This window comes from Erythrolamprus reginae, chromosome 4 (assembly GCF_031021105.1).
Source record: "Erythrolamprus reginae isolate rEryReg1 chromosome 4, rEryReg1.hap1, whole genome shotgun sequence".
Lineage (NCBI taxonomy): Eukaryota > Metazoa > Chordata > Lepidosauria > Squamata > Dipsadidae > Erythrolamprus > Erythrolamprus reginae.
This window is the reverse complement of record NC_091953.1, coordinates 60,867,238-60,889,074: the sequence shown is the minus strand read 5'-3', so window position 1 is coordinate 60,889,074 and position 21,837 is coordinate 60,867,238. Positions and strand designations below refer to the sequence as shown.

At 35.5% G+C, this 21,837-nt stretch overlaps 2 protein-coding genes across 3 annotated transcripts in view; one reads left to right on the top strand and one right to left on the bottom strand.

The window, feature by feature from the left end:
- The window catches only part of DOP1B (DOP1 leucine zipper like protein B), a 61,868-nt gene extending 42,190 nt beyond the window's left edge, over nucleotides 1-19,678 (bottom strand). The window contains exons 1-5 of one of the 2 annotated variants that reach the window (XM_070750392.1): nucleotides 19,547-19,678; nucleotides 15,359-15,528; nucleotides 4,097-4,278; nucleotides 3,139-3,309; nucleotides 959-1,148 (exon numbers count right to left, since the gene is read on the bottom strand). In XM_070750392.1, coding sequence (XP_070606493.1) covers nucleotides 959-1,148; nucleotides 3,139-3,309; nucleotides 4,097-4,278; nucleotides 15,359-15,496 — 681 coding nt within the window. In that variant the 5' untranslated portion in view covers nucleotides 15,497-15,528; nucleotides 19,547-19,678. Of the gene's footprint in view, nucleotides 1-958; nucleotides 1,149-3,138; nucleotides 3,310-4,096; nucleotides 4,279-15,358; nucleotides 15,529-16,500; nucleotides 16,576-19,546 lie in introns of those variants that run through there. The other variant, XM_070750394.1, reaches the window with a different exon arrangement.
- SETD4 (SET domain containing 4) overlaps nucleotides 50-21,837 on the top strand; it is a 50,706-nt gene continuing 28,918 nt past the window's right edge. The window contains exon 1 of the mRNA XM_070750399.1: nucleotides 50-103. The gene's annotated coding sequence lies outside the window, so the exon portion shown is untranslated. The remainder of the gene's footprint in view (nucleotides 104-21,837) is intronic.

The window sequence follows — 21,837 nt, the reverse complement described above, 5'->3', positions numbered from 1 at the left end:
GACAAGTCAAAAAGGAGGACGTGCAAAGAATCCAATTGAACCCTGGACTGAAAGCCAGGGTGGGTTTGGACTGTCTATCCAGCGTACAGAGAAGACCGTTCAGGTAAGCCAATGGCACTTCTCTTGTGTGCTGCTATGAGAGTCCAAGCAGTGGTAAATACCCAAATACAAGAGTCATGAGCAGGAGAAAGCTGGTCCGGAGAAGTTGTTGTAGAACAGACCCTTTGAAGGAGCTGCCTGCTAAATGCTGCCTCAGCTGAGGCAAATTTGTCCAATTTATAATTCCTGACGAAGGTGTAAGCTGTTCTGCAGATGTCCTCAATGGAGGCCTGTGTGGCCCAGGCCACTGAAGTGGCTGTGGTTCTAGTGGAATGTGCGGCAATTCTGGCTGGAACAATTCTCGCCTGATCTTCATAAGCGGGGGCAATACAAGCTTTAATCCAATGGCCAATAGTCTGGGGTGTAACTTTACGCCCTAGAGGCCGGCTGGAAATCCACAAAAAAAGGCTCCAATCTCTGAAACGAAGCCGTCCTTCTAATATAGATCCAGAAAGTCCTCTGGATTGTGGCGCGACTGAGCCAGTCAGCCCATAGGTTGGAGACACCAAAAATGTGCACAGAAAATGAAAACATTGTCTCCAGTTGCATTGGTTGCCTTATAAAAGGCTTTCTTTTCAAAGCAGTTAAAGGAGGAAGCACTTTTACAGAATATATTATCCTAATGCACATTTCATAGGGATTCAATTATTTATTTATATGATTTATAGAACCATCCATATCATAACAGTGACCTAGGTATGTTATTGCCAACTAAGTTAGCTAAGAAAATAATGAAAACTGCACAACTGAATAAGAGTTATATTACTTCCCAAAATGTATGATTTTATCTGAAATTTTGCATTGTTTTTCATTATTTATTTATCATGTAAAAACAAAGATTATTTGTTATTTAACCTACTGTGAGATTAGGATCAGTCCCCAACATATAATTCTGCTTCTTCCCAGGTATCGTTCTGCTGATGTGACTGACAACAAAAAGGGAAGCAGGTAGCCTTATAGAAGGACTAACCAAGACACTGGCCCACAAGGCAGAATAGAACACTTCTTTTCCTATTACAAGGGATAACTTCACAAGCAAAACATCAGTTCTGTAATATAAGAAAAGAAATTTATGCAATTACAAAATTAATATAAATTAATTTGGTACATGCTGATGTTGAACTTTATATTATGCCTATTAAATAATATACTGTATTTTTCAGAATATAAAACGCATCGGAAAATAAGACACACCTCAGTCTTGTTTTCAGCGTTATGTTATAATTGAAACTGTCTGAAATAGCCAGAGTGATGATGGATTTGTAGGAGGAGGCCTGGACAGGTCAGGGATAATAATAGTTTTAGTTTTTTCTGGATCTCTTAAAAGTTATTTGCTATTATTCACCATATTATTATTGGATGGAAATTGTGTAATTATTCTTGTTCAAAGGGAGGGAGATAAGGATAATCTCTTTGCTTTATAGTTATACCCACAGGCTTCCATTTTGTTCTCTAAACTATTCAACAATTTCATCTTGTAGAAAAGGAATCTTAGATTTAGGTTGAAGAATCATCAATATATGGATCTACCGATCTCTGTTTCTACTATTGGGTTTTAACTCCTAAACTACTATAGACGTGAAAAACTAAATGAAAGAGAACTGAATCTTAATCTACTGATTAGTCATAGGTTGCTTGATGTTGAGTTAGCATACTGAATGAATCTAGCCACTGTGGATTATAAACCATGGATGTCTATGCGACGTTTCGGTGAAATCACATTCACCATCAACAGGCTGAAGTTGTAAGATTCGTGCTGCTGTAGATATAGTTTGTTTGCAACTGCCATTTGTTCCTTATAAATAGTGGTGGGGGTGGAGATTTGGTTTGAATGTAGCAAGTAGATTGGGTGGCTGTGTTTTAATGATTTGATTGGTTGGTGGAATCACATTTAGTTGAAGGATTGACATGGTGATGATTATGATATGTTTTTTTGTTTAAGGCTGGTTTCCAAATTTCTGGTAGGCAGGACGTGTCATCACGTTTATTCATGCTGAGGGGGTGTTTTTCTATCTCTATGGCTTCCATGATTATTCTTTTATATACGTGTTCTGTTTTGGAAAGTAACTTAGTTTTTTCAAAGTCAATTTCATGTCCTGTTTTTTTAATGTGCTGGACAAGGGAGGAAGTTTTTTCTTCTTTTTTGACTGCATTTTTATGTTCTGCAATGCGTGCGTTTATTCTTCGATTGGTTTGTCCAATGTATGTGGCTGCACATGTTTTGCATGGTATTTCATAGATTCCTTGGTTTTCGAGTTTGATTTTGTCTTTTGGGTTTCTTAGGATGTTGGATATTTTCTGGTTAGTGACAAATGAAGTTTTGATATTATGTTTGTGGAGAATTTTACTAATTTTGTCTGTGGTGCCTTTAATGTAAGGGAGGAGGGTGATGCCATTATCCTGTTCTTTGTCTTGATTTTTGAGGGATGTCTCTTTTTTGATTAGGTTTGTAATTGTTTTTCTTTCGAATCCATTAGAAACTAATACATCTTTGAGTTTGTTCAATTCAGTTTTTAAGTGGTCATGGTCAGCTAGGCGTTTGGTTCTGGTGATGAGGGTTTTGGCTACTGAGGTGATTTGTGCAGGGTGGTGGTGGGAGTGTGCACAATCTTCATCATGGCTGCAATTTATGGTCTATTGCAAATGTGATTTAGCATAAACTTTAACTTTTCTGCTTTGTTCCCCCCCCCCCTCAAAAAGGCAGGGTATAAGATTTGAAATATAAAATACTTGATTTAGAATGAAAATAAACAATGAACTGAAAAGGTTTTCTGGTTTGGACCAGAACTTTTCTAGTGGGAAAACATATCTCAAGAATTTTCTTTTACCATGTATCAGGAAAAACCTGATTGTCTGCACTGAAGTTTCTCCTTAACACATGGCCCTGACCAAATTAAGAAAAGAGTACGCAGTACTGCATTCCTGGCTTATATTTGGTAGCATGTCTTTCCTGGACTAATTCTTACTGTAGGTATGTAATGAAAAAAGAGTTAAAATGTATTAAGCATTTTAATTTTATACTTGAAAGAAATACTTTACCTCTCATAGAATTCTGACCCTTCCTCCAAACCAGGCAAAAGGCCAATTAAGAAAGCCTGAAGACTGGGCAGGAGAGACTTCTGAAGTGGGAGAAAGTATTTTTCGTACAAATCGAGCAAGACGGGTTTCACCGACAGTGCTGCAACTCCAAGCAATGGAAAAAGGCCTGAACTGGAGAGACCCAGAGAGGGATAGGGAAAATTCAATCTCTGCCTATGTTATCTTGGATATTTTATTTATTCATTTGTCCAATACATAAATACATAGGAAGAAAATAGACATGTGATAATATAAAAGAGGGTGAAGGTGAACTTAGAGGAGAGGATATATGAAAGGAAGAGAATATATAAGATAGGTGAAGGAAAGGAAAGACAATTGGACAGGGGACGAAAGGCACACCAGTGCACTTATGTACTTTATTGAATTATAAACATATTATAAGGACAAGCTACAATGAATCTGTCCTCCCCTTTTTGAGAATACTGGAAGTTTTGTAATTAATATATATAAAATATTAGATAGATAGATAGATAGATAGATAGATAGATAGATAGATAGATAGATAGATAATATTTTAATTACAAAATGTTCTGATTCACAAACCCAGGTAATTTGATTGTTGATTAATACTATTTCTCAAAACTACTCTACCATAGTTGATTAAGTTGGCCTTTTCATCAAGCTCATAGTAATGTTAACCATAATTAAAATTCAAGCAAAACTATAATGAAAAAAGATCTGGTGTTTTCTAAATAGCCAAAGCTGAAGGAAGGGGGGGAATTGGTGTTTGTATTTCTAAAGCTATAGTATATTCCTCTATACAAAACATGGTTTAACCTTAAACACTAATTAATTAATAAAGATTCCTAAAAGCAATTAACACTAGCTGGACCTTACTTAGAAGATAAGTAGAAAAGACTGTCAATAAAACTAGACTTTAAAAATCCCCAGAGTTTACCTGTAGAGAAATAAATCCTTTGCAAGCCATTTTGTTCCAATAATTTTAAATATTACTTCATAGGACTCCAATGCTTTTATGTGCACTCCACTAGGTAATGCTGGGTGTAAACACTGGGACAATCTTTTACTGATAATCAAGCGTCTTGGTAAAAGGGAATACTTCAAATTACTTTGAAGAGCCTGTAAAAGAATTAAATAAGAATTACCGTATATACTCGAGTATAAGCCGACCCGAGTATAAGCCGAGGCACCAATTTTTGCCACAAAAACTGGGAAAACGTATTGACCCGAGTATAAGCCGAGGTTAGAAAATGCAGTGGCTACTGGTAACTTATAAAAATGGAAAACAATAAAATTACATTAATTGAGACATGTTTTAGAATATTTATTTTAAAGAAAACCAGTAAACTAGCTCTGTAAATTTAAAAGAGGGTAAACAAATTAACAATATTAACAATAAATTAAAAAGTAAAAAAAGTAGCTCGATCAGGAACAAAGCTAAAACCTAAGAGTTAAAATCCTTCAAAACTGGATTCCTTCTCATCATTAATTGGATTTACATTATTGTTCTGTTTTTATATATGCTGTGAGCCACCCTGAGTCCTTGGAGAGGGATTGCATACAAATCCAATTAAATAAATAAACAAACAAACAAACAAACAAATAAGTGTATCCAAAGAAGAGCTTCAGCATTAGCTGCTGTGAGGTTATCAGCATAGAAAACCAAATAGATAGATAGATAGATAGATAGATAGATAGATAGATATAGATAGAAAGATAGACAGACAGACAGACAGAAAAATAGATAGATAGATAGATAGATAGATAGATAGATAGAAATAGATAGATAGATAGATAGATATAGATAGAAAGATAGATAGACAGACAGACAGACAGACAGAAAAATAGATAGATAGATAGATAGAAATAGATAGATAGATAGACAGACAGACAGACAGACAGATAGAAATATATATATATATAATTTTAAAATTCCAGCGAAAAACATTTAACATACATATATATATATATATATATATATATATATATATATATATATATATATATATAAAGATAGACAGACAGACAGACAGACAGATAGAAAAATAGATAGATAGATAGATAGATAGAAATAGATACAGATAGATAGATAGATAGATAGAAAAATAGTTAGATAGAAAAATAGATAGATAGAAATAGATACAGATAGATAGATGATAGATAGATAGATAGATAGACAGATACATATAAAGATAGACAGACAGATAGAAAAATAGATAGATAGATAGATAGATAGAAAAAGAATTCCTGTCTAGCTCTGCCTCATAACACATTATTAGATCCTATCCAAGCAAGGACAGCAACTACCACAAAATACCATTTTTTAAACAGTTTAAATCCTTTCAAAGGAGGGGGAGGAGAATCTGACAGCAGGGGGCCTTTTTAATCCGACTCACCATTGCAAATGGCTGCCTTCTTTGCTTGAGCTAGGGAGAGGAACTACGGCGTGCCAGAGGGGACAAAAGCTGGTGCCTCCTCGCTCTGGCTCAAGCAATGGCGCCCTCGTGTGGTGACTTTGTCAATGACCCGAGTATAAGCCGAGGCTGTGTTTTTCAGCCCATTTTTGGGGCTAAAAAACTCGGCTTATACTCGAGTATATACGGTACATATTAAATTTAAATTGGTATGTATTAGGAAACAAATTGTAGTTATATTTTTATTTAAGAGAATTAAAACGCAGAGATTTTCTTTAACAGAGTTCCAGAGATCTTTATAAAAACTGATCACAAAAGCCATGGATGTGTTCTGGCAATTTCTATATTTATTATTTAATATATCACTTCACCAGATTAAATACCTGAACCAATTATGAGATTTTAGAAATAATAACTTTTGTCAAATAAACGAGCAAGAACAAATACTGCAACTGTTGGGAATGTTTACCTCCCTGGTGAATATTTTTCAAGTATTATAATGACCTGCAGAAAATAGCTAGTCTCACATATCTGATTTTTTTTAAAAAACACAAACACGACAGGCTAGCTACAACATAAGAAATATATTGTTTTCTCTGCAGGGGTAGAACGCACTGCACTGAAACTATTATAAAAATAAACAGACTTTTTACAAAGCTCTCTTTCAATAGTTACTAAAATAATGATTCCGTTCTCCAGCCAAGTAAATATTAAAATATTTATGGCTGATATTGATAGAACAAAGAGATAACATATTTCTGAACCTAACTTGTTTATTATATGGGCACCACATTCACCTAGACTTGTTAATTTTCTAAAGAAACCAACAGAATTAATTATAAACTCAAACTATCTTTCCAAGGGATTTCTTTTACCAGCAACACTAACAAAAATAAATATAATTTGAGAAAGAAAACAGTCGGAGAGTAGATAAACCTCATTCTCTTTTTAGACTTCATTGTTTTATGCACACATGACTTCCTACAGACAAAAAGTTTTCAAGTATTTGAAAAATATTCCTTCATCGTACTTGAGATAATCTAATACAGAGAAAGCTGGAACCTGATTTTTTTGACTGTTCTCTGTTTTTTTATTTATATATATCTTTATTTAAATACAAACATACAAAACCATAAACATTTAAAAGCATTGGATAGTGTGTGACATACCTGCTTTATATTTCTTATTGTACTCAATCAATTCAATTCAATTTATTAGATTTGTATGCCGCCCCTCTCCGAAGACTCGGGGCGGCTCACAACAATAATAAAAACAATATTCCAGCGAAAACAAATCTAATATTAAAAAGCACATAAAACCCTATCATGTTTAAAAAAGCAAACAACATATACATACCCAAACATAAATATAAAAAAAGCCTGGGGGAAAGGTGTCTCAACTCCCCCATGCCTGGCGGTATAGATGGGTCTTGAGTAATTTACGAAAGACAAGGAGTGTGGGGGCAGTTCTGATCTCTGGGGGAGTTGATTCCAGAGGGCCGGGGCTGCCACAGAGAAGGCTATTCCCCTGGGGCCTGCCAAACGACATTGTTTGGTCGACAGGACCCGGAGAAGGCCAACTCTGTGGGACCTTATCGGTCGCTGGGATTCGTGCGGTAGCAGGCGGTTCCGGAGGTACTCTGGTCCAATGCCATGCAGGGCTTTAAAGGTCATAACCAACACTTTGAATCTCTATTACCACTATAACTATTATTATACATAATATATCCAGTATACATTGATCTTACTTTGGTATCCCCTTTATTTATGGTGGCACTGGGATATAGCAAAAAAATGAAACAAATACTGTATCTCTGTTTTAAACTAATTGAAAAGCTAATAGCCCAGTGGCTCCCAACCTTTTTTTTTTTTTGGCCATGCCCCACCTAAGCATCTCTAAAATCCTGAGGCCTCCTCCTCCCATGACACATAATTCTTATTATTCAAAAAGTGAGCTACTCACACGGAGGAAGGCTAAAAGGCCATTAACTAGGTTTAAGCATTTGCCCCCATTAAAAATGAAATTGCTCCTCTGTGGGGCATGGGCCCCACATTGGGAACCAGGGTAATAGCCTCTTTGTTATTATTATATTCTTTCTTTCTCATTATAAGAGATATTTTGTTGTAGATTTTTAGCATTGTACTTGTTCAGTTGTTAGACTCTTTGTGACCCCCACAGGCCACAGCATGCCAGCACCCCCCTCTTCCTCCATTATCTCTTGGAGTTTGCCCAAATTCATGTTCTTTGTGTTATGATACTATCTATCTTTATCCTCTGTCATCCCCTTTTCCTTTTGCCTTCAATCTTTTCCCACATCAGAGTCTTTTCAATGAGTTCTCTCATTAGATGGTCAAAGTATTTGCACTTCAGCTTTTCATTGTTCCAAAGAACAAGAGTGTTGGTGTGACATGGGCATACCTAGGAAAGCCCATGATTGCTCTTGCAGCTGCATTCTGCACAATCTGAAGTTTCTGAACACTCTTCAAAGGTAGAGAGCTATTGGAATATATTGCACTAAAATACCTTAGATATATAATATTGCTACTTTTTTTTTTCCAATTTTTTTATTATTTTTTCATAAAAACAAACAAATACATACAAACAATAAACATAAAGTGGGGGTATAGTTCCCCCGCTTCTTATGAAAGTATACATTCAAATGTAGAAAAAGAATACATAATTAAATATATGTTAACTATTATAGTAAAAAAAGTTAATAAATTTGAGTTAAAGTTTTACAGATCTTGATGTGAGTGTTAAGTAGGGTTAGTATAACATAATTACCAAAAAATACCTTTAATATAATCCTAATTACTATAGTAAAATAGTGTCAAACCTTCAATCCAAACAATAAAGCTAAATTCAACTATTATATATCAAAGATCTTGGTATGTTGCTTATACTTATACATACATACACTACTATATCATAATCGTCAAAAAGTCCTTTCAAACTAATATTAATATTATTATCACCTAGGTAAAAACTAATACAAAAAAAAAACAACTAAGGATATATCTTATTTTTTCTTATCTATCCATTTATAGACATTGTTCCATGTTTCATAAAATTTAGTATCCTCTTGATCGTTTAATCTTCTTGTCATCATATCCATTTCAGCGCAATCTAATATTTTAGCTATGACCTCTTCTTCCTTGGGGATTTCCTCCCCTTTCCAATTTTGCGCATATATTATTCTAGCCGCAGTTAATATGTGTATAATTAAATAAAAAATTTCTTTCTTATAGGTCTGATTTGTAACACCTAGTAAGTAAAATTCCGGGGTATTGTCTATATCTTGCTTTATTATTTCTTTTAATATTTTTTCAATCATTTTCCAATATATTTTTGCTTTACCACATGTCCACCATTGATGATAATAAGTTCCTATATCTTTCTTACATTTCCAGCATATTGGGGATGTTTTGGGAAACATTTTTGCTATCCTATTTGGTGGGAGATGCCATCTATAAAACATTTTGATTTGATTTTCTTTTAGGGAAACTGATTTAGTCATTTTCCAATTGTTAATCCATACTTTCTCCCATGTGTCTATATCTATTTCCTTGCCAATATTTCTACACCATCTTATCATAGTATCTTTTAAAGTCAACTCTATATTTTTATGAGCGATAAGTAGTTTATATATTTTCCCTATCATTTTTGTTGAGTTAGTGGTAATTAAAGTAGTTAAAGGATTCTTACTTTTATTAAAAATGTAAAGAGTTTTATCCTTCTGATATCTAGATCGGATCTGGGCGTAGTGCCACCAATCTATTATTATCCCTTCTTCTTGTAATTCAATTCTAGATTTAAGCTTCATCTGATCATTTAATAGTTCTTTATATCTATAAGTTATTTTCTTATCTTTTATAGACTTTGGATGTGTTATTGCTTCTAAAGGAGCTAGCCAGTCTGGAATACTTAAAAAATGATTCTTCTTTATGTCTTTCCATACTTCTAATAAGTATTTCCTTAACGTATGCCTTTTAAAATATGAATGGTTTTTGTCCTTATCATACCATAAAAATGCGTGCCATCCAAGCATTAAATCATGTCCTTCTAGGTCAAGTGTTCTTTTGTTATCTAAAATTATCCAATCTCTAAGCCATGTTAATGCAGCGGCCTGATAATATAGTTTCCAATTTGGAAGGCCAAATCCACCTCTTTCTTTAATATCTTCTAAACAATTCATTTTTATCCTTGCTTTTTTACCTTGCCATATAAATTTTTTAACTAAGTTTGTTAAAGTTTTTAAAAAGATACCCCCTGGGTTTATTGGTATTGTCTGAAAAAGAAATAAGACCTTGGGTAAAATGTTCATCTTGGTTGTTGCAATTCTTCCTAAGAAAGATATTTTCAAATTATTCCACATTGCTAAGTCTTTTTTAATTTCTGCTAGTAATTTCATATAATTATCATTTTTTAATGTTATTGTTTTCGCTGTTAAATTTATTCCTAAATATTTTACCTTTTTTACAGTCTTTATTCCAGAAATATTTTCTAATTTAGTTTCTAGTGTTTTATTCATATTTTTAGTCAAGTAATGTGTTTTGCTTTTGTTTATCTTTAAGCCTGCTACATTTCCATATTGTTCAATGGTTTGTAGTAAGGTAGGAACTGTTGTAGTCGGCTCTTCAATTATAAACATTAGATCGTCTGCAAAGGCCTGGAGTTTGTAGGTTTCATCTCCTACGGTTAAACCTTTTATTTTGGGGTCCGCTCTTATTTTAATTAATAAGGTTTCAAGGGTCATAATAAATAACAATGGTGATATAGGACATCCTTGGCGAACTCCCTTATTTATGTCAAGTATTGGTAATTGACTATTATTCAATATTATATTCGTTGTTTGTTTTGAATATATGGTATCTATTAGGTTAACAAATTTTGGGCCAAACTCATTTTATTTAATTGCATTTTTATAAATATCCAATTAACATTGTCGAAGGCTTTTTGAGCGTCCAAAAACATTAAAGATGCCGCCTTGTCTGGGTGTTGTTCATAGTACTCTAGTATATTTATTACAGTTCTAATATTATTTTTAATTTGTCTCCCTGGAAGAAACCCATTTTGGTCTTGGTGTATTATTCCATTTATAACTCTTTTGAGTCTCTCTGCATAAATGGCAATAAAGATCTTATAATCTACATTTAATAGTGATATAGGCCTATAATTTTTAATTTTTTCTGGTTCTGTACCCTGTTTATGTATTAGGGTTGTCAGTGATTCTGACCAAGATTTGGGGATTTTTCCCTCAAGTCTACATAGATTAAAAGTTTCTAACATATGGTTTCTTATTGTTTCGTTGTCTATCTTGTACCATTCTGCAGGTATGGCATCTGGGCCTGTAGCCTTGTTGCTTTTCTGTTTTTTAATTGTTATTAGGAGTTCCTCCATTGTTATTGGTCCGTCCATGGTGGCCTGTTGATCTTCTGTTATTTGTGGTAAATTTGAAGCCTCTAAATAGTTAAAAACTTCATCTTCAATAACATGATCTTTAGCATATAATTCTTTATAAAAATTATACACAATATCTGCCTTACCTTCTGTGTCATATTTTATTTTACCATCTTTATCTTCTAATTTTTGGATTAATTTTGATTGACTCTGTTTTCTAAGTTTATACGCTAGCCATCTGCCAGGTTTATTTGCATGTTCAAAATAATGTTGCTTTGCTCTTTTGATCTTTTCAGTTAGTTGGTTTTGTTCTATAACTCTAATTTTATGTTTAATTACATTTATTTCTGTCTTTAGATCTCTGTTCTTAATATGTTGCTGCGATAAGGATTCTAATTGTTTTAGTTCATTTGTTAATTGTAAGTACTCTAATTTCTTTTCCTTATTGTGTTTTGCTGTATAGGATATTGTTAAACCTCTTATATACGCTTTAACTGTATCCCATAAGTTCTGTGGAGTAGTGTCTTATGTTTTATTAATTTCAAAAAATATTTTTTATTCCTTTTCAATCCAATCCTTATATTTCTTATCATTTAATATATACCTATTCATCCGCCAGTTGTTCTGTTTATTGTTCATCGTCATATAGACCACTATTGGGTTATGATCAGCCCATGTATTAACGTCTATCTCGACCTCTCTTATTTGTTCTGCCACCGTTTTTGGTGCCCATAACATGTCAATTCTCGTCCAAATTTTGTGAGGATTGGAGTAAAAGGTAAATTGCCTTTTGTGAGGGTGTCTTTCCCTCCAAATGTCGCTTAGTAATAATTCCGCTTTCATTTTTTGAAAAGTACTAGGTAGCAAATTTCTTCTTGTTTTTTTACCTTTTCCCCTTTTTTTATTACCTCCCCCTCCTGAGTGGTCTAATTGTCTATTCGCAATAGCATTGAAATCACCTATTATCAATAAATTATCAATAGCTAAATCTATTATTGTTTGGTGTAAATTTTTATAAAATATCATTTGGTCTTCATTGGGAGCATAAATAGAAACAACCACTAGAGGTCTAGGTTCAATATCTACTTGTACAATCAATATCCTACCCTCTTTATCCTTATATATTTGTTTGGAATTTATAGAATTCTTGACATACATCACTACACCTCTTTTTTTTTGGTCTGCTAATGCAGCGTACATTTTTCCAATTTTGGGATTCAACAGTAATTTTTGGTTATCTTTTTTAATATGAACTTCTTGTAGTATTGCAATCTGAACATTTTGGTTTCTAATTTTAGAAAATATTTGCTTCCTTTTTCTTGGTTCGTTAAGTCCATTAACATTTACGGAAAAGATTTTTAAGTCTTTATTCGTTGTCATTTAATGGGTTTTTTGGTTTCTCGCTGAGGTTGAACTCTTCTAGCACCTTGGTCCTGCTCTATTACTTGGGCAGTTGCCCCCAAGTTTTCTTCTTGCTGAGTTGGTAATTTTTCCCCTGGTTGCTGTTGAACTAGTTGTAGTTGGACCACTTGTTGCTTACTTGCGTAGTCGGAGTGGCCCAAACCGCTCTGTTCAAGAAAGTACATGGCTTGTTCTACGTTTTCCAGTTTGTACCTTGTAGAACGCCATGTCAGAGAAAGTCCTTGTGGAATAAGCCAACGGTAAGTAATGTTTTCTTTGATCAAAATTTTAGTTAGAAAGTGATAATCTCTTCTGTTTTCTCTGACACTTCTTGGAACTTGCTTTAGTATCTTTATTTCTACTCCCTGACGTTGGGGCGGGGAGTTTCTTGAATAATGAAGTATCTCATCTCGCAACGCCTTTCTTGTAAACTTAATATGTATCTCTCTTGGGAGGTTGTGCCGACGGATATAGCTATTCGAGATTCTGTAAACTTCATCGATTTCTCTCTGTAAAGCTATGGGGTCCTCTTGAAGTATAGCTCCAATAATTTCCGCCATAGTCACTTTTAAGTCTTCATCTTTTTCCTCTTTTATATTCTGAAATCGAAGTCCGTACGAAGCTCGTTGCATCTCCAGCTGGATAATAGATTCATCATATCTTCTGTATCTCTCATCGGCTCTCCCTTCAAGATAATCCATTCTTTTCTCATTTTTATCAGATTGTTCTTCAACTTTTTTAACTCGGTCGTCACTTTCTTGAAGTGTTTGTTGGATCTGCTTTATCTGATCTTTCATCTCACCCATATCAGCTTTCATTTGGGCCATCTCCACTTTAAATTCTGCCAAGTCAGCTTTTATAGCTTCTCTTTGTTGTGTTGCCTCCTCCTTTATGGCTTCTCTTTGTTGTGTTGCCTCCTCCTTTATGGCCTCTCTTTGTTGAGTGGCGTCTTCTTGTGATTTGACCATGAAGTCCTTCAAAGTGTTCAAAGTCTCATGTATAGTTGCAAGATTGGACTGCATTGTTTTGTCTTTGTCTTTGTCTTTGGTAGACATGGTTAACACTTGATGCGAAGGAGAAGAATGCGGTGACACTTGTGGGGATAGGGTAGTTGGTGTAGTTTGTTTTTTTGTTGTTTTAACAAGGGTTGAGGTGTGGGACATTATCAAATTAGAATCCACTATTTCAAATTTTAAAGTTAGTTTCAATTTTATATGTAGTGAAAAGGAAAAGAAATTACTATAAATTCCAAATCTGTTCAATGTATTTTGTTTCCCTTATAATATGGCTATACCAATTCAATAACAATTCAATTAATAACAGAATTCAAAAAAAGAAGAAGGGAGAAGAGAGAGAAGGAAAAAGAAATATTATTATTTAGTGCCACAGAAAAGAAGAACAGGTATTAGCCTTTTCAAGTAAAAGGAAGACAGAAAGTAAAAGAAGGGAAGGAATATCAACTATATGTAGAAAACAAAAGAAAAAAAGTTGGAGGGGAAACTTTAGGAGGAGGGAAGAAAAAAGAGAAGGGAAAAAAAATGAAGTAAAAAGAGTTGTTCAAAAAGAAAAGAAAGGGGGGTAATATTTTAGTTCAACTATTTAGAATAGAGCAGGAACCCAAGGTTTTTAAACAATGCATATAGTTCAAACCAAGCTTCTTCTAGTAATAGAAATGTCCAAGAATAGGGAAGAAAGTCAAAGAAAAATCAGGGGAAAAAAAACCCAGATAGTTATTCAAAGACACAATAACAGTATTGTATACTTAAGTTCTTCTTATAAATCCTGCAGTTTTGCTAGGAAGTAAAGATGAAAATCCAAATCTCAAAGGGTAAAGTTATATTTGATGTCAATTCAAAATTCAAAGAGTAAAACAAATCCAAGGCTTGCTTGTGTTCAAAATGAAGTCAGTTTATTTTCCAAATTCAAGACAGGAACAAAGAACAAAGAAACAGATCCCAAGATGGAGTCAAGTTAATTTCCGTGCAGCAGGCAGATGTTAAACCAAAGAGTTCTCAGCAAATAATCCAAAAGGTGTCAGCAAATAATCCAAAAGGCTCAGCAAGTATTCCAAATAGGTTAATCCAACAATAAGTAATCCAAAAAAGAAGTGATTTCAATCTCTTCTAGATTTCATTTAGTTCATAGTTATTAAGTTATTTCATGTTGTAAAAAGGAGCAGCAGAAGAAAAAAAAAAAGGCAGCAAGACTGTATTCCTCCGCTTCAAAAATTAAGTCCAGAACATTATGATTTTAAGAGTCTATCAACAACAAATTCTGATCATCACTAGGAATTTCCTTTAGCAGTTAAAATTTTCTAAATAGTCATGTCAAATTTAAACTATTTTGTTAAACCATAAAGTCAGAAAATTATTTTATAAGTTCCAAAGTTCACGTTCAAGATGGAAAAGTGAAAGTGAAGAAAAAAATTTTTTTTTTAGGTCCGGCTGTTATTTGCGGATGGGTTTAAACAAGAAAAAACTTTCACTTTCGCCCTAGAGAAAAAACTTTTACTTAGAACTTTTACGATCTTCTGGCTTTAAACACGAAACACAATGGAGATTTTTACCTTAGGTCCTTTCTCTGCTATATTCTTTTTCAATGTAGATGTAGATATTTATACTTTCGCTGCTTTGATTCTGTTCTTCCCGCTGAGTGAGGGGAGAAAGCGCTGGCCGGTCCTCCTAATCAAGGAGGAGCGGTTCTCCCGTCTCCGAAGCTGCGGGGCGAACCGCTGCCTCCGGAATCCTGGCGATGGGTCCTCGGGCAGAGGAGAGCCCCCTGTTCATGGATCGGGCCATCCGGGCCCGATCCGATCGCAAATGCGACCTTCGGAGGGGGTAGAAAGGATTCGCCTGGCAGAGCCCTGCCAGACACGTCCCGCCGCGATCTCCACCAAACCGGAAGCCTGGTATATAATATTGCTACTTTTTAAACATCTCATTAAAAAAAAACTTATAAATAATTTCAAAAGACAGATACTATACCTTGTTGAGTTTCCCAAGAGAAGATATGAGATCTGCCCATTCACTTGAAGATTCAAAGTTCCTCAAAGCTTTATCTATTGCTGAAGAATAATTTCTGTATCTATAATCACCAAGCAACTCCTGCTCTTCTGGATCCATTTTAAATGTTCATATCAAAATGCTCTGAGGAACTAAAAAGCAAACCTTTGATAAGTTTATTTCTTATAGATATATATCTGTAAATATTTTAAATAAAAACAGAAAATCAAAATTAAAATAATTAACCTACGCTCAGCATAAAATGCTAAACTTTACAAAAAAAACCATCATACAACGACCATAGCTTTGATATACTGTAGTTCAATATTGAGAGTATTCAATAAATGTAAATATTGTTTATTTTACTTTCATATGAAACTGTAGAATTGAGACCAACTCATACTGAATATTGACATTTATTTATATATGTCAATATTCAGTATGAGTATAAGTAAATTCATATTTTATTTTCTAGCTATGATTTATTTTTGCAAATATCCAGAAGAGATGATTTTAGTAAACTAATTTTCACTTAAATGAATGTATTTTATTTCATAGATTACTTATAAACATAAAACATTTTCTTCCTGTATTAACAACCAAGTTAATGATTAAAGAAAATCATAATAAATGTCAATACCAAAAGTTGATATCTTAGATTAAGAAAATACAGCATATAATTACTTAATTATTAGATTTGTTACCATGTATTGTTTTTATGACTGTTGTGAGCCGCCCCGAGTCTATGGAGAGGGGCGGCATACAAATCTAATGAATAATAATAATAATAATAATAATAATAATAATAATAATAATAATGTATAAGTTACATTGTTCTCATGTGAAATTTAGATAAATGCATTTTAAAGCAATACAACATATCTTATTTCTTTTCATAGCCTGAATAAATTATGTCTATGAATTCAGACAATTACAGGAAAATTGTTTACTGCATACTGTTCCCTTATTATAACAATTTCATTGGTTGCCAGTTAATTTCCAAATTCTGGAATAATTTTTTGGGAAGGGATCATTTTTACAATATATTCTTCAGGAAAGGCTGTTCTTTCTCTACTTGACAGAAAAATAATAAAGAATATTCACCCAAGTACTGAATGACCTACTAATAGTCCAGGATGTTCGAGAAGCTGGCCAAGTCTGTTCTTTTCTATTGGCAATCCTGTTTGGACAGGCTGTTTGTCTTTGAGATGACATTCATGAGCTGTGGGTTTTTAATGCTGTTTTAATATGATTGATCGTTCTTTTGAAAATCATTGTTTTTATTAGTGGTTCTTAAGTTGCAATTGTACAATATTATTATTAAATACTGTATTATAAAACAAAGAGGTAAATTATACACAGCAACTGCTACCACTATCATTTCCATGCCTCAAAACAAAGCAGAATTAGAAATGTTATAACTAATAAAATAGTTAAGATTTAACTATTCAGAGATTTCAGAGTTTTTTGAGAAACATTGTTTCTCAAACCTTTCTGCTGTCAGGGATTGCTAATCGGGTGTGCTCTATAGCCCTTTACTAGAGTTCTAGGAAAGGACTATAGAGCACACCTGATAAGCAATCCCTGACAGCAGAAAGGTTTGAGAAACAATGTTTCTCAAAAAGCTTCCAGGAAAACAATAAGCCTGATTGCTCAACTATATTTGTTTGTTTGTATTTACCGGTATATGCCGCCCAACTCCCAAAGGACACCCTAAAAACAAAACACAGTGTAATATCAAGACCCCTTAAAAATAATTTTAAACAATTTAAAACCAATAATTAAAAACAATTAAAACAGTTAAAAAACCATGCACATCATTAATGGCCGGATCCATCAGATCAACGTCCTCAGGCCTGCTGGAAAATCCAGGTCTTTACGGCTTTCCGGAAGGCCAGTTGGGTGGGAGTAGTCCGGATCTCAGGAGGTAGCTGGTTCCAAACAGTAGGAGTAGCCACACCGAAGGCCCTCCCCTGCGTGACTACCAGCTGACACTGTTTAGCTGATGGGGCCCAGAGAAGACCATCTCTGTGAGCCCTTACCGTCGCTGGGAAGGGGGTCTCGAAGACAGTCTTGCCCTAAGCCATGTAGGGCTTTAAAGATAATGACCAACACCTTGAATTGTGCCCCAAATCAACATTTATTCTCTTTCAGCAGATGAACACTATGACATGAAAAGTCGTATCTGACAGAATTCTTTGACTTTCATGTCAATTAAAACACTTAATTGGAGATTTGATGTACACTATCCAGGGCTATCCAGGGCCATTTATTTTGTGTGACTGATGGAAAAACAAAATAATTCCAGCATGTCCCATTACATATGCAGCAATCTTAGATTTGGCTATTTAATGAATGGCAAAAACTAAGAAGAAATGAAAGACTGTTCTGAACAATATTTTTTTTAAATAGAGATATAGAATGAACCAGCTATCTCCTGAGATGTGGACTACCCCCACCTTAATGGCTTTCCAGAAATCTGCAAAGACCTGGCTTTTCTGGCAGGCTTGGAACCGTTGATCTGATGGCACACCATCAGGATGCGGCCATTAATGATATGCATGGTTTTAATAGTTTTGATTGTTTGGTTTTAAATTGTTTTATGGTAGATTGTTTTCTAAGACGCTTTAATGTCACATTGTATGTTTTACTTTTTTTTGTTGCAAACCGCCCAGAGTCCCTTGGGAGTTGGGCGGCATACAAATGCAAATAAATAAATAAATAAATAAATAAATAAATAAATAAATACTTTAAAATAGAGCACTGTTTCCCAACCTTGGCAACTTGAAGATATTTGGACTTCAACTCTCAGAATTCCCCAGCCAGCATCCGCATTCCGGTCACAATTCAAAGTGTTGGTTATGACCTATAAAGCCCTTCATGGCATCAGACCGGAATATCTCCGGGACCGCCTTCTGCCACTCGAATCCCAGCGACCGATTAGGTCCCACAGAGTTGGCCTTCTCCAGATCCCATCGACTAAACAATGTCGTTTGGCAGGTCCCAGGGGAAGAGCCTTCTCTGTGGTGGCCCCGACCCTCTGGAACCAACTCCCCCCTGAGATTAGAACTGCCCCCCACCCTCCTGGCCTTTCGTAAACTCCTTAAAACCCACCTCTGCCGTCAGGCATGGGGGAACTGAGATAACTTGCCTAGGCCTATATTGTTTATGTATGGCATGTTGTGTGCATGTTTTTTAAATTATGGGTTTTTAGTTTTAATTATTAGATTTATATTGTACATTGTTTTTTTTCTATTACTGTTGTGAGCCGCCCCGAGTCTACGGAGAAGGGCGGCATACAAATTTAATAAATAAATAAATAAGTTTCCAAGGTTGGGAAACACTGAAATAGAGGTTGTGGATGAAGGGCAGAAATGCTGTTTCATGAATAATAGCAGATCAATAATTTAAAATCTTGATTTCTTTGCCCACTTTAGTCCATTTTGCTTACACCCGGGGAAACAGTGATGCCTTACCCTGCAGAAAGTCCAAAGAGCTGGCTTAATGGAATTGAGCAGGTTTCCCCCCCCTTCTTTAAACGACTTTAAACATTTTTAAAGGCAGGGGTCATAAATTATGCAGCTAATAAAGGTGTGTACACAAGGCAAAGAAGATTTAAAAAAAATCCTCCCGTGATGCAATGAGAGCTTTCCTCTCCTTGCTGTTGACAGGCAGCTGCAAACCTACAAAGCAAACAAAACCCAACAGCTGTTAACATAGACAAACCAGATCATAAACAGAGCAGCGTCAGGAGGCATCCTGTATAATCTGGGACGCAATAAAACCCGTGTATCCAAAGAACAAAAGGCAAGGAAGACATGGAAGGGTAGATTATTGCAGAGGGGTTGCAATAATCTGGACTCGGATTTTCTGAGGTGGGGTTTAGAAAAAAGGGACAGCACAGATCTCCTTCCTCCTCGCCCATTTATTTTGTTCTCTGGAGCACCTGGAAAAAAGGTTAAGATAACATCTGCTGCTCCCATAAGGGGAAGTAAGTGAGTCTCCGAACCGAGGGCGACGTGTTTTCTCGGAATGAGAAAGCGGGAGGGATTTACTCAGTGGAGGAAAGGGACACTGTGCGAAAGGAACGGGAGCCCAGCGTCTCACCTCGCTTACTAACACCTCACAGCCACCTTTGCAGAAAAAAGCAAAGAGGAGCAAATGGCTCACCTGTCCGAAGAACGGATCGCCGCCGTCGGTTGCTCTTTCCACAGCTGCTCCTCTTGCAGGGGCGACGTGTCCCACGGCGGGGCGGGACTGAGGCAAGAGCCGGAAAATACTGTAAGTGGGAGGGAGCGGGAGGTGGAGGAGGAGGAAGAAAAAAGCGGAGTACAGTACGGAACGCCGCCTCTCAAAGGGCGGCTGGATTTGAGAACGTCACGCTTCTCTTTTCTCTCTTCCGCGGCCAGGTTGGGGAAATACCATTTTTTCAGGAGGCGGAAAACGCGCGGTGGCGATCGTTATCTTTTGAAAGGCCGTAAAGAAGTTTTCTACGCGCGTATCGTTCCTAATTCCTAATTTAATTTAACGATGCGAAGACCGACTGGCTTGCAGTTAGGTCAACACAGACGCGCGGCCCTCCCCGGAAAGATGGTACATTCCTAAAGCCGTGTCTCTGGCCTTTTTCTGTTTTGTTTTGTTAGGTTCCACCTACTGTCGGGATTGGAGACTGCAACAGATTGGTGAAAAGTTGTTTTGATAGAACTGCTGTAGTATTTCTGCAATTTATTGTTTTGTGTATTTTTTTAGTGAGTGCTCTGCACGTTTTAGGCACAAGTAATTTACAGCCGAGAAGAGTGGAGCTGTTGGACAGTTTTACTTGGTCTGTTGTGTGGATGTTTGGATGGTTCAGGGTGAGGAATCTATCTATCTATCTATCTATCTATCTATCTATCTATCTATCTATCTATCTATCTATCTATCTATCTATCTATCTATCATTATTTATTTATTTATTTACTTAGTCAAGCATGTACAAGGTAGTAGGTATTGGTATAAACATAAACATTAGCAAGGTATGTACAGGTAAATAGAATAGAATTCTTTATTGGCTAAGTGTGATTGCACACAAGAAATTTGTCTTTGGTGCATCTGCTCTCAGTGTACATAAAAGAAAAAGATACATTTGTCAAGAATCATGAGGTACAACATGTAATGATTGTCATAAGGGTCAAATAAGCAATGAGGAAACAATATGAATAAAAATCTTAAGGATATAAGCAACAAGTTACTGTCATACAGTCATAAGTGGGAGGAAATGGTTGATAGGAACGATGGAAAAAAACTAGTAGTAATAGTAGTGCAGACTTAGAAAATAGTTTGAGAGTGTTGAGGGAATTATTTGTTTAGCAGAGTGATGGCGTTCAGAAAAAAAACTGTTCTTGTGTCTAGTTGTCTTGTGTGCAGTACTCTGTAGCGACATTTTGAGGGTAGGAGTTGAAACAGTTTATGTCCAGGATGTGCGGGGTCAGTAAATATTTTCACTGCCGTCTTTTTGACTCGTGCATTATACAGGTCCTCAATGGAAGGCAGGTTGGCAGCAATTATTTTTTCTGCAGTTGTGATTATCCTTTAAAGTCTGTGTTGGTCTTGTTGGGTTGCAGAACCAAACCAGACAGTTATAGAGGTGCAGATGACAGACTCAATGATTCCTCTGTAGAACTGTATCAGCAGCTCCCTGGGGAGCTTCCTGAGTTGGCGCAGAAAGAACATTCTTTGTTGTGCTTTTTTGATGACGTTTTTGATGTTAGGTGACCATTTTAGGTTTTGAGATATGATAGAACCTAGAAATTTGAAGGTCACTATTGTTGATATTGTGTTGCTAGTATTGTGAGAGGTAGTAGGATGGGAGGGTTTCTGCTAAAATCTATCACCATTTGTACGGTTTCTATTCTATTCTATTCTATTCTATGCAATAGGACAGTAGGACAGGAACAGTAGGCACAGTGGTGCACTTATGCATGCCCCTTACAGACCTCTTAGGAATGGGATGAGGTCAACAGCAGACAGTCTAAGGTTAAAGTTTTTGGGGTTTGGGGAAGAAACCACAGAGTCGGATAATGCATTCCATGCACTGGCCACTCTGTTGCTGAAGTGGTATTTTCTGCAGTTGAGTTTCAAGCAATTTATATTGAGATTGAATCTATTATGTGTGTGTGTATTGTTGCAGTTGAAGCTGAAGAAATCATTGACATTGTTGTAAATGATTTTGTAAATAACATGTAAGTCAGATCAAAGGCAACAAAGTTCTAACCTATCTAAGCCCAAAATTTCAAGTCTGATGGCATATAAGATATTCTGTTTGTGGTGGGTGGGGCGTGTTTTTGGGATTGTTATGTGTGTTGGATCTGGTCTTTAGGGGTTATGTGAATTTCATTGTATGGGTATACTGGGTATAAACATACAATTAAATAATAAAGTATTTCATTTATTTGAGGTCAGATCTCAATGGGTGGGGTTGA